Source organism: Ochotona curzoniae, unplaced genomic scaffold, assembly GCF_017591425.1.
Source record: "Ochotona curzoniae isolate NIBS_2020 unplaced genomic scaffold, NIBS_Ocur_1.0 scaffold_4701, whole genome shotgun sequence".
Classification (NCBI taxonomy): Eukaryota; Metazoa; Chordata; class Mammalia; order Lagomorpha; family Ochotonidae; genus Ochotona; species Ochotona curzoniae.
In genome coordinates this window covers 70,896,332-70,909,831 of record NW_024467122.1, presented here as the reverse complement: position 1 = coordinate 70,909,831, position 13,500 = coordinate 70,896,332, and the positions used below count along the sequence as shown (strand labels likewise).

Below are 13,500 nucleotides of genomic sequence, written 5' to 3'. Positions count from 1 at the left end.
GGATCGTGAGAGCCCCAACTTCCTTTCAGCAATTGCCCCTTCCTCACTCTTAGCTATGCCAATTGATGGCAAGGTCCCCAGTTGGATCCCTGATGAGCACTTGGCCACTGCGATTGGTTCAGCAGAGGCACATGATCCAGTAAAGCCAATCAAATCTCAGTGTGAACCTGTTGGGGACTTCTGCCTTGTGAGAATCCTGCTAGGGAGAGGTTTTCTCTGCCTTATGGTCCCAGCCAAAGTCTGACTCTAGAAACTCATGAGCAACCTTGAACAAGCCAATGCCATGCCCAGCAAAGGAGAGAGATGGGCAGTAATTGGGTCCTGGGTGACATCAGGGAGCCACAGAAGGTATTTGTATCTACAGCTAAAGCACCCCTGAAATTCAGTGAGTTTTGGGGGCTGGCACTGTGGCTCAACAGGCTAACACTCAGGCTGTAAGCACCAGCACCTCCACTTCCAATCCAGTTCATGTTTGTGGCCTGAGAAAGCAGTAGGGGATGGCCCAAAGCCTTGAGACCCTGCACCCATGTGGGAGTCCAAGGGGAGGTTCCTGGCTTACAATTGGCTCAGCTCCCACCACTGCAGCAATTTGGGGAGTGAACCAGCAGATGGAAGATCTCTCTGCCTGTCTCTTTGTCTCTCTCCTTCTCTCTGTAAATCTGCCTTTCTAATAAAAATAAATTAATCTTTAAAAAAGAATTCACCTTGTGTTGCAGGTTATTTTTTTTTTTCTATGCCTTAAAACATAAATGCCTTTAAACTGGTACCTGGTACAAAGCGATGGGCCTAGCACAGCCCCACAGTGTACTGTGGGCGTCGGTAAGCCAGCAATGCTCTGATGGCTCTGGTGACTGGTCACCCTCCCTTTGCAGCCCTCCAATTTCCACTCACTCCTTGCCATTGAGACCACGAAAAATGATCTTTTTCCTGAGAGTGGAACAAAAAAAAAAAAAAGAAAGAAAGAAAAAGAAAAAAGACTCAGAACACGGAGAAAGAAAAGAGAGGGAAAAAAATCTAGGAAAATGTCTTTGGGGCAAGTCATAAACCACCCCCCACACCTACTTAAAGCGTAAGGACTGCTTTATTTCTCCGTGGGTAATTGCTAATGGTGAATTTAAAAATCAAAAACGCCAACTTTGCCTTCGACGAGATGGAAAATTATACCGCTGTAGAAGGTGAGCGTGATGTAAAACAGCCAGTCTTCCCCAGGCACGCAAATGTTTGGGGTCTGTAAAATGGCTTTGTAAAATATTTGCTCCATCTGCTCGAGGCGGCGAAGACAATTTCCCCTTGATCGCTAATGGCCCATTGCGGCTGTGTGGCAAGTGACTCGCTGCGGTGGCGGCTCTCATTAAGCAGAAGGGCGAGAACGCGGTCTCTAATTCCATACTTAGGTGGCGTTCTCCCCTCGCTGCTTCTGGAGGACTCTGTGCCTCCCTCCTGCTCCTCCAGCCCCCCATCATCCAGGCCTCCAGCTTGCACCCATGCGCAGGCCTCGCTGCTGATGTGACTAAAGCAGCCCGCTGTCCCACTGAGGCACGCCTCCCCAAAGCTCAGTCCCACTCTGAGGTGAGCAGGGGTGGGGGATACCCCAACCCCGGAGAGGTTTACTCACTCCCTTTCAACTTTCCAGCACTTGAATGGTTGTTTCTTTCCTCCGCGGGAGGGGAGGGGGACCCCATGGCGCGCTGCATGCTGGGGGTTTCAATAGATAAAGATTAAGCGCCTCTTGGAATTCTTAATTGAACACTGCACAGTCAGAAAAGCAGGCCAACACCCCACCCCATCATACCCCAAGGCCCCCAGGAGACAAAATTGCCATCACGGATGCCTGGAGGAGGGCTGTCCGTCCGATGTATTAGAGTGGTCTGTGACATCTTCAGTGGAATTGATCCACACAAATACAACAATCCAGGGAGATTTTAAGAAAGCAGAAGAATATGCCTCAACCGATATTTAAGCGTGTTTACAGTAGCAAGTGTGTGCGTGTGTGTAACACTGGAAACACGGTTTGAAAGGAAATGCTACTAAAAATATCAGGGGCATCAAGTAAGAAAACGCACATGGCTGGTGCCAAGATGGTGCAGTATTTTCCAGCAGACACCACAAGGTTGACAAATGCACCCCTAAGTGAAAGTGGCCATAATTATTATTGCTGGTAATAGGTTTCTTTCTTTCCAGTTGGAGAAACATCGCTGGGTGGGAAAATTGCACATGCTGCTGAAAGCTCTTTAATTGAAAATTAAAAACAAAAGGCAACGCAGGAGCCCCCTTTGGACTCGCTTTCGGGAGCCTGTCGGAAAACGCGGTTTTGCATTCCGGCCCGGCCACCCCTCCTGGCCGTGGCGGGCGGGAAGAGAGGCTCCGCCTTGGCTCCCACCCAGCACACGGACAGGTGCGTGCTCCTGGGGACCCCGAGCGCCGGCGTGGAAGACGCAAGCGGTAGCCTCCACGATGCCAGCGATGCCAGCTCCCCTGTGAGATCTTCTTGCGCACAGATGCCGGTGGGGACACAAGAGCCGGGACCTTCCCGCATCCAAAAAGGAGGACAACTCTGACCGCAGGGGAGGTGGGGGCTCCCCGGGTGTGCGAATGCAAGCCGGCTCCCGCTTTCTCCGTGCCCGCCGCGTCGGCACTGCGGAGAGCTGGCCGTTAAATTCGATGGCTGCTCATGAGCCATCTGTGCGCCACCACCCCGGCGCCGAGGCGCGCGGTCCCCCGGCTGCCGTGCGCGCGCGCCCGCCTCTCCCGTGGTCCCCAGATGGCGCGAGGAGCGTCCCCACCTCCTCTTTCTCCTGCCTCCTACAATAGACCTTGGCACCAGTTCAACTGTTTACTCCGGTAATTAACAGCTCTGATACCACAACAATTACAAACTCCTCCACTCGCTCGCCACAATAATGCTATGAATTAGTGAGAGCTAATGGCTGGAGGTAGGGGCTGTTCCCGGGCTGCGAGAATCTGTGCGGGCTTTTTTTTTTTTTTTTCTAGAATAAAATAAAAGGTACAAACGGCGGCGCCGCGGCTTGCGGTAGACAATGATTACCTAGTAATTAGTTTACACAAAGCTTCCTATTTAATGGCGAAACGCTGTAATTAACGTGTGACAGAAAATCAAAGGGTACTTGGTAAGCATATGAAAAATTAACACTGCAGGCCCATAGCTTTATGTACTGATTAGAAGCATATTAAATCAATAGGACACACAAACCGACAGCTTGTACGGCTGATTAGGATAGGCCCTTGGAAGGGGCGCCCTGGCTTCCATTTCACTTGGGGAAAGCAATTTTTCCCTCTCTCCTGTGGTCAGCTCCCCCAGGTCCCTTCAATGCAGACTCCTTCTTCTGCCTGCGGCCAGCTTCCTTACCAATACCCATTGAACTGGAAGATCACATCCTAAGTCGGGCTCCAACATAAGGGGAAATATGAACAGAACCAGGACTTTCCGAAGCCAGCAGTGGCTGTGCTGCTGAGCTAATTAGAAAAGACACCGGCTGGAACTGGAAAACAAAGCCACTGCTCTTGATCTTGACTTCAGTGAGCCCTTTCTCTTCAACCTGCCAGAGTCCAGAAACACCGTGTGGTTTCCTTCATTGAAGATGATGGGAAAGGCCCGGATAAATTCTCAAGGCTGAGAATTAAGTCCACCACTTTCAACAGCCACAGTCCTGTCCTATGGTAACTGGTGCAAGGTGTCATATTCAGGAAGCTTATCAAAGCCCCTCCACTCTACCCTACCATCCCCTCCCCCAAAGACCTGCTAAACCATCAAGGGTTAAACTGCAGGTTCTTGCTCAATGTTACTTATATCTTGTTCCAATAGAGCTTAATGGAAACATTTATATTGAGGTCAGTACTAACAACACTTTTGGAAGCCCTTATGTGTGTTAAACCACATCTAATTATCATTACCTTCCCATGAGACAGGTGCCCAGGCCCATTTACAGATGAAGAAAGGGGTTCGGAGAGCAGAAGCGATTCACCTGTGATCAAGCACCCTGGTCAGCAGGGAGGGCCTACCCTTGTTTTTGCCTGAACCCCATGAAGCCAAACCTTGAGTGTTCACAGAAGGGTTGGATATCCAGACTAGCCCATCCCAACACTCACTCTGCTTAGCAGGTGGTTTGCATGCCAAGAAGAGACTAACGAAAAATCAGGCCAAATAAAATATACGGTTGCTTAGGCAAAAACAGAGAAGCAGAGGGTTTGAAACATCCTCCATATTTTGAATGCTGCCACCCCTAGTGCAGACAGCTCTCTGAGAAGTTACAGGCTCATTGATGCCAGAGCATGGCATTTCAGGCTAGTGCATGCCATTAGAAAGGATACAGAAAACCTGTCCTCGAAGGTCCCAGGGCCGGCCATGTACATGAACAGGTGCGTCAAGCAGTTGGGTTGCTAGCAAGCACTGAGTTCTGGGGATTATAAAGGCAGCACTTGAGGGAGAGTTCTCCTTCAGGACTAGCAAATAAAAGGCTCTTTTCTAAGGAACTCCACTGGGGGGGGGGCAAACACACAGGGCAAGGAGAAGTCAGTTGTGGGTTCCTTGGGAACCTGGGCAAGTCATGGCACTTTCCAAGGATGGATTTCTGCGCCTGTATACAGAATTGCAACATCTTCCTTATCATGCTGGTATGACCAGAAAGGACTTCAGAGTTCTCCCGCAGTTGAATGAAAAGCAAAAGGAGGTGCAAACCAAATAACCCCAAAACCCAAACAAATCTTTTCTCCCTCTTGCTTCCCCCCACCACCAATAAGGAAGACTGGGCTTGGGTGGAGGGGCACAATGGGTTAAGCTGCTTCTTTCAAAGCCAGCTGCTTCTATCCAAGAGCCAGTTGGAGTCCCGGCCATTCCACTTCTGATCCAGCTCCTTGCTGCTGCACTGGGAAGGCAGCAGAAGATGGTCCAAGTTCTTGGGCCTCTACCATATCTATGTGGGAGACTCAATTTGGAGTTCCTTCTGGCTGCTGGCTTCAGCCCGGCCCAGCCCTGGCTATGGTAGACATTCAAAGAATGTAAGTCAGAGGATAAAACAGCTCTGTGTCTCTCTCCTTATCACTTCACCTTTCTTTTTCTAAGAAGAGAGCTGGTGGCTGGTATGTTGGCATAGCAGGCTAATTCTCCATCTGTGGCACTGGAATACCATTTAAGTACTGGTTCGATTCCAGGCTGCTCCACTTCCCATCCGTCTCACTGCTAATGTATCTAAAAAAACCCTGCTATTTTATTTTTAGGGAGAGAGGAAGAAAAAGAGGAAGAGAGGGAAAGAGACAGAGAGATATCTTTCATCTGAGGGTTCACTCTCCAAATGCCCACAACAGCTGGGAAAACAGCAGAGGATGGGTTAAGTCCATGGGACCCTGCAGGAAGAAGCTCCTGGCTCGTGGTTTTGGATCGGCTCAGCTCTGGCTGTTGTGGCCATTTAGGGAGTGAACTAGCAGATGAAAGATTCCTCTCTCTGTAACTCTGCCTTTCTGATAAAACAATAAATAAAATTAAAAAAAAAAGAAGCAGGCTAGAAATGATCTAAATGTCTAGTTTAGTGAAATAAGTTAATATATTCAGGAATAAGCAGGAATATTCTAGAGCTACTCACTGGGATGACTGTGCACAGACTTGGTGGTTTTAGAGATGACACTGCAGCCATGAGATACAAATATCATGCATTGATCTGCCAATCAACGCGCAGGAGTGAGGGCAGCTGTGTTTGGGGATGGTGGTTACACAGCAGTGTGGCCTTTCTAGGTGTGGGTGCCTTGAATTTGTTTTCTTTTCCTCTCTGGCAATCCCTAAATTCCTATCAAATGTCTGCTAAAGTAACCGAAAGACTACACGACTGAAGGTAAAGAGGCTGACGTGACTGTGTTTGCTGGTAGCATTAAAGAACCGGTTGGAGCTGCTTTCTCATAAAGTCTTCACATGGCACTCTGAGACCTGAGACTTACACCTCTCCCTCTGCCTGGTAGCAGAGGCCTTCACTGGAGCGGTCCTTTCAGGACCTTTTCTCCTGATTAGCAGGCGAAAGGGGAAGGAAGGAAGAGAGGGAGGGAGGAACGAAGGAAGGAAGGAAGGAAGGAAGGAAGGAAGGAAGGAAGGAAGGAAGGAAGGAAGGAAGGAAGGAAAGAAGGAAGGAAGGGGTAGGGAAGGAGAGAGGGAGAAAAGAAGAAAAGAGAAAGAAGGAAAGAAAAGAAAAGGAAAGTAAAAAAAAAAAAAGGGAAAAGGAAGGACTGGACTGGCTTAGGTGAGAGTTTTCAGGCATATCCTCTTCCCCTACAAATGTAATCTTGTTTTGTTTACACTTTCATTCCTGCTAAGTCAGAACGATACCCCCCCCCCCCCCGTGGGCTGGGCTGGGCTGGGCTGGGAGCAGCAGCTGGGAGTGTGTGACAGGGTGTTCAGTCACCCAGTCTCAGACTGTCTGGGTACTTAAGGATATGTGCTTCCAGGAATCTCTTGGGAGTGGGAAGCAGGCTTTGGGAGTCAGTGCAAAGGAAGAGAATCAGCTTGGCACCAAGCAACCGGGCACAAAGTGATGGGGCTTTGCGCTCTGTTGTCATTGTGCCCCATCACCTTGCTTGCCACTTTTTTTACAATCACCTCTGCTGTCTATCTTGGGTTTCTGACAGGTAACTATAGCTGTTCATCATCTCCTGACGCCATGACTTTGTTTCAAGTCTCAACAGCCACCAGCCAAATAACTCTGTTCTAATTTAGAGAGGTGGTGTTTCTATTGGGTACCTGAGTCTACATTGGATCCTGATCTAAAATCGATATCCACATAAGGTGCAAAAGCATCTCAAAATGGTCCAAACCACACATACTCCACTGTTCCACCCCCGCCCCTGGACCTGACCAGTGAATAGCAGGTACAGTTTTTTAATCTGTTGCCTGCAACATACCAATGAGGAAAATCATGGTATCATGTCATAAACTGCTATGCAAATGATGCTATTTGTAAGTATTAACATATTTTAGTGCTTACAGTCAGCTTCTCATTTCTAATAATTCTCCCAGAATGGAGCCTTTCCTTGGACTGTTAGCCTGCAGGAGAGTCTTCCATCAAGGAGCTGAAATTTTTAATAACCTGCCAGCATATGTTTTGTAGGTTCCAAGGCTAGGCTTGATGACGCAACATCTTCATTATCAAAAGAAACCAGTGCGCAGACTGTGACAGGGACATTCACACATGCCTGTGCTCATCAAGTGCCGCTCTGACGGCTGAATGTGTTTATGGCTGTTGCATTGGGCGTCTGCCACGCAGGAGAACTCTCCAGAGCTGTACCCAGTGAATGAGGCAGTTCTTTTGGAAGGCAAAAGATTGTCAATGGTCTCTGTCCAGAAAAACAAAACAAAAACAAAAACAAAACAAAACAAAACAAAAACCAACAATAGATTTTCTGAACTACTTGATTTTAAGCTTCCCAGCACAGTGCTCAGATTATAAAAATAGTTTCTGAATAATCATCTTTTTCCTTGTTAAGTTTTTTTTAAAGTGATTCAGATAGACTATTAATTATTCAATGGTTTCATATTTAATAACATTACAGCAGTGCCAAATGTCTTAAATGGTAGAGTTGAAGATAATTGAGATTAAATAATGTACCACGAGGCTTTTAAATACAACTTAGTCAGATATCAGTATTTTAAAATATCTTCTCCTTTTCTTAAAGGAAGTTCTACCTATTCAGGTATTTGAGATATGAGCTCCTCCCGCTCCCCCACCTGCCATGCCACTGCAATGTTCAGTCAGGGCCATGGGGAAGCCAGCAGCTGGGACTTCACTCCTGACCTGCCACATGGGTACCAATCCCCACTGCCTTTCCGGAGGCAGAGCAGGAAGCAGGGGCTCAGGTTGCTCCAACCTGGGGGGCTGGCTGGGTACACAGGTGGTGTCTTCACTGCTCAGCTACATACCCAGCCTTGAATAACCTTTAAACTGAAAATCAACATTTCACATTCATTAAAGTTGAGTGTCAGAATGAATTTTTTAAAAGATTCTTAGTTTGAAATATTGAGACCAGCAAACACTTGACATTACATTTTGTAAAATAATAATAATAATAATAGTAATAATAAAAGATGCCATGGTTAAATATCAACAAATCTGCTTTAGAAAAGATATTCTATACAATATGAAATGAAGCCCAGTTCAGAGAGAATAGAAAGGAAACCTCTATGGGCCTCAAAATTAAATACATTTTCTTTCTTTCTTTTCTTTTTTTTTTTCCCCCTGGAAGAGTAATTCTCTTTGGTGTCCTTTAAATAATATGTAAAAAGCTGCCAGTGACAGGTACTGCATTTAGTCCACTCACTGGTGCAAGGCTTGGGGGGAAGCCCGGAATAGATCATGGGAGAACAGCGCATTTGTCAGAGGGAACTCTCTCTCCTGACTGCTCTGGGGATTTATTTATCATTTCATTTTGCCAAGAAGAATGGGGTTCCCTCTTGGGGGCCCCTCCCTTTCCATCACTCAGCTCTTGATTCATGTCCTGGGATAGCGGGCTGCTCAGAGCAGGTGCAGATCATTGTGTGTAGCCTTCCGCTATGGATGCTGGTGGGGCAGGCACCCGTTAAGGGGATATTCGTGTCTAGATTCTCCTCATCAGTTATGCCTTAATCAGCAGGTCAGCCAAAAGTGAGGGAAGCCGGGAGTGGGAGAAGCAGGATGACACCAGGTCTGAGCCAGATTGGGGAAGCTTTTAGCATGGTGGGTTTCATTTTTGTATTAAACCATACACTGTTCCTTTAATGAGACAATATATTTGCAGTGAACTCAGGAGTTGTGTAATTTTTCTCTTCAGCATGGTAGGTGGGAAAAATCTCCACTTTGGCACTCGTGTGCTGAGATGTCGCATCTAGTGCCTAGCCTAGCATGGAGATTTCCTGAATTAGGAGGTGTTATTTTCTTAGCAGCTCACAGGGACCTGCGGGGACATATTATTGCGTTGTATTCAGAAAAACACACGAGTACTGACAGAATCCTGCTCTGCATTGGCTTCTGGAAACCGTGTGTGAGTTGGGTCTCTGTCCCCTACTACAGCACATCTAGCTTAACAACAGTGGTCAGAAGCATATGATTGACACCTGTCAAAAGCTGGGTTGTCATCTGTGCTTTTTGTTTGTTTAAATGCCATCCTAATGATTACAATCAAATGGAAGAGGTGAAGACTTCCAGGGCGCAGAGAAAAGACATGGAAGAAAATACAAAACATACCAACACACACTGTATCTGAACACACGGCCCACTGCCTGCTAGGCATTTGGCCTCCTAAGCTGAGCCATCCCCAGCTGCTGCAGGCTGCGGTCCCTACCCATCACTCACTTGTGCCCATTTCTTCTTCCAATCTTCGTGGCCATATTTATCACGCTCCTTCAGTGCCCACTTGTAGCACTGGAGGTGGGAAGGGATGTCACAAAACGCTGTCCCATCGCCTCCAAACTCAGAGTCCATCTTCAAGAGCCAGCGCTGGATTCCCAGGTGGTCAGTCACCAACTGACTCAGCTGTTCTAACATCTGTGAAGTTGAAGACACAACTACATTTAACCGTGCTCATCATGTCCTGGGGTTCTCCCCACCCCACCCACCTCACCTTTTTAAAAATTGTTTTAACTTGGTTGGCGGTACTTCTCATGTGACTGCTTGTTCAGTTATCTCCAATGATCAAGATGGAATTTCTAAGTAATGTATAGATGACAGAAAGAATTAACCAACGGGACCAAAGATGTGTCTTCTAGTAGGTGGGCATTCGGCACAGCTGTCAGGGCACTGCTGGGGACACTGGAATCCATATCTGGGTGCCTGGGTTCATTCCAACTTCCTGTTTATGCATGCCTTAAGAAGCTGCAGGTGATGGGCCAAGTCCCTGGGACCCTGCTGCCCATGTGGGAGACCCAGATGGAGTTCCAGGCTCCTAGCTTTGGCTTGGTTCAGCCTCAGCTGTTGTAGGAGGCATTTGGGTCTTGAACCTATAGATGAAAGCTGTCTGTGTTCCTCTGTCTCTCTGCTTAAACAAACAAAAAAAAATACGAAGGTACAGTCTTGTTTACAGGAAACCCTTTTGAAGGCAAAAGAAAGAAGCCTTGACTGTTTGCAATTGAATCCTGGTATTGTTCTCTTTTTTGGAGAATTATGTGCTTACTTATTGATTCCTCAGATGGCTTATTTTAATAGTTTCAAGACTATAAAGAGTTATAGTCTTGAAAACTTTCACTGTTTGGAGCTTTGTTGAGCTTTTCAATGTTATAATTTATAAAGCATTTAAGCTTTTTTTCCTCATTGGCATACACAACATGCATTTGTTTGGATGGTCAATTGGTCAAGTTGATTGACATGAACAAGCATATTTCAGAATACGACAAATGAAGGAGATGAAAATTCATGGAGGCAACCTAGCAACATTCCTGGAACACTCACTCTTTCAACGTTTTATTTTCTCATGTTGAAAAAGGTTATTTTTATTGGAAAGGTTTCTGTCTCTCCTTCTCTCTGTAAATCCATCTTTCCAATATAATAAATAAATCTTTTTTTTTTAAAATGAAAGACACAGTTAGAAAGAGAATGTTTTATCTGCTGGTTCACTCCTGAAATGACCACTATGGTTAGAACTGGACCAGACCTAAACTGAGAATTAGGAGCTTGGTTTGGGTCTCCTACATGGATACAGGGGCCCAAGCACTTGGGCCATCCTCCATTGCTTTTCCAAACCACTAGCAGGAAGCTGAATCAGAAGTAGAGCAGCCAGGACATGAATTGGGGAACTATATGGGATGCTGGTGCTACAAGCAGAGGCTTAACCTACTATACCACAGTGGTGGTTCCACCCAACAGATTTTTAATTAGGAAGTGTGACCAGACTCATGATTTACAGGGATGTTGAATTCTGGAGCTAAATGACTAAAATTGTGTTGAGCGAGTGCTTGGTGTAGTGGTTCTTGAGAAATCCAGAACCCATGGTACAGCACTGGGTATGAGCTCCAGCTCTCCTTCTGATTTCACCTTCCTGCCACAGTGTACTCTGGGAAGTAGCAGAGGGTCGTTCTAGCATTGGTGTCCCTGCCACATCATGGGTGACATAGACTGAGTTCCTGGTTCCTGGCATCAGCCTGGGCCAGTCCCAGCAATTATGGACATTTGGGTAGTGAACTAGCAGATGAAAGCACGCTCTCTCTCTCTCCTCCTATGAAATAAAAAGAAAGAAATAGAAGTTTAAAGTCATATGAATGAAAGGTACTGTCTGTTTACTTGAGTCTACCCAGAAAGTCTTCCTGGTGATCCCACATCTCTGTGTAAGAGATATACAACATGGTCTTACCTGGAGCTCCTGGAAACCCCACGCAGCTCTGGGAGATTTGGTAAGGGAGAAAATGGGATCTTGTTAGATCTATAATGTTGAAGCAACATCAATGGATAATTTGGATGTTCACACAGCTAATGCTCTGGTCTATATACTGTTTAACAGTGAATAGTGAATGCAGCAGGCTGGAAAGCTTTGTAAACGCACCTTGCCTCCTTTCTTTCTTTCTTTCTTTCTTTTTTTTTTTTTATGTGTTGAGAAGACAGATCTGAAATGAAATCCTGTTTTGCTGTTGTGGGAACCTGAAATGGTCTTTGGCCTGCTACAGTCAGACACAATCCTTTTACTAGATAAACGTAGGTGTTCTGGCATGGCCTTTTGATTGCCTATTTGGATATACTGTATATTTGGAAGTTTCAACTACTAACAGAATTCTTATCAGTTTCTTCCAAATTGTATTAGTTGTTGCTTCTGAGCATCCTACACGTCGACATCTGTTGATGAATTCTCTCGCAGTAATGAAAAGGATCAATACCACTGTAAAGGCTGCAACACTGGCAAGAATTATGTGCCATCTTTAAGTGAAAATTGAGCAGTGCTTTAAAACTGCACTGCTTGTTTTGATTATTTAACCAAGGTTGTCGATATTTCACAGGGAGTACACGGCAAGTGGGAAACCTGTACGGACTGCTACTTCAGGGATCAAAATGGGAAATTCTCAATCTCAGACTAGATTTAGGGGAAAAATTAATTAATGGTAAGTCAGTGTGACTTTATGCCCTCCCCCAGCATACACTGCTTTCTGTTTGAGTCTATCTATTAAAAAGATGTAGTGTACACACTCGCACACACACATATGTATGATTCATTTTACATTGGTGAAGAGCAGAAACACGTTTTTTATAGTAGTCATTTTTGACTACTGCTTCAACCCAGCTGATAGTCAGGAATGCTTATTAACCTAAGTGAAAATAATCATAGCTTGCTTTCACCAGCTTCGAGTTGATGATGCACATCGGTTAAACACCCAGTGTTATCGATTTATCACCATCTGTGGATTCGAAATGCTGACACACAGAGAGAGATGAGATAGGATGGTCACTGTTGGGAAAAATCTCAGAGGAGTACTTCAATTCTTTTTTTTTTAAAGCTTTTTATTTTGTGTGTTTGAAAGACAAAGTTACAGAGAGGAGGGAGAGAGAGAGAGAGACAGAGACAGAGAGAAATGTGGAGAGAGGCATTCCATCCATTGGCTCACAAGGCTGCAATGGCTGGGGCTGGACTAGACGGAAATCAAGAGCTAGGAGCTTCCTCCGGGTCTCCTCTATGGGTGCTAGGGTTCCAAGCACTTGAGCCATCTTCTGCTGTATTCCTAGAACATAAGCAAGGAGCTGGAGCTGGATTGCAAGAGCAGCAGCGGGGAGATGAACTGGCACTCACATGAGACGTTGGCACTGCAAGGAGCCTTCTAACCCACCATGCCACAGTGCTGGAGCCAAAGATGTATTTGAAAGTCAGAGCCACAGGGTGATGAGAAGAGGTGGAGATGGAGACGTAGCTCTTCCATTGACTACATCACTCACCAAGATAACCACAAGAAAAGGGGAACTGGACCAGGCTTAAGACAGGAGCCAGGAGCTTCCTCTGAGTCTCCCACTTGGGTGGCCAGGGCCCAAACAAATGGATCTTCTTTCACTGCTTTCTCCAGCTCATTAGCAGGGAGCTGGGTCAGAAATGGAGTAACTGGGGCAAAAAACTAATGCCCACATGGGAGGCTGGCCTTGCAGGCAGTGGCTTTCTACCTGGCACAACACTGGCCTTTCAATTTCTGATGATATCAGACATAGCCAACAATATTAAATGGTTTATAGATAGGTAATTTTCACAAAGCATAGATTAAACGACATGTCTCAAATTGGATGTATTTATGAGGAAGTTTTCAATCCTACTTCTGAACCCCAGCTTTAGAGAGAGGTTGTCTTATATTAAATGGTCAGCATCCTTAGCCACCAGCAACATACAAACTTCTGTAATATTTCATAGCAAAGACTGCCAGAGTTTTCATCAGTGAAGATAAAGACAAGACTCGAGATAGCTTATGGCACAGGGACTTTAGAGTTGTCGGGGTTAGGCATGGCAGCCTAGCGTCTAAAGTCCTTGCCTTCCACCGGCTGGGATTCCATATGGGTGCTGGTGCATGTTCCA

At 46.0% G+C, this 13,500-nt stretch overlaps 1 protein-coding gene across 1 annotated transcript in view; it reads right to left on the bottom strand.

Annotated features, from left to right (window-relative positions):
• Positions 1-13,500, bottom strand: part of IQCH (IQ motif containing H) — a 112,092-nt gene that overhangs the window by 53,169 nt on the left and 45,423 nt on the right. The window contains exon 8 of the mRNA XM_040968459.1: positions 9,324-9,515. Within this exon, the coding sequence (XP_040824393.1) occupies positions 9,324-9,515 (192 nt within the window). The remainder of the gene's footprint in view (positions 1-9,323; positions 9,516-13,500) is intronic.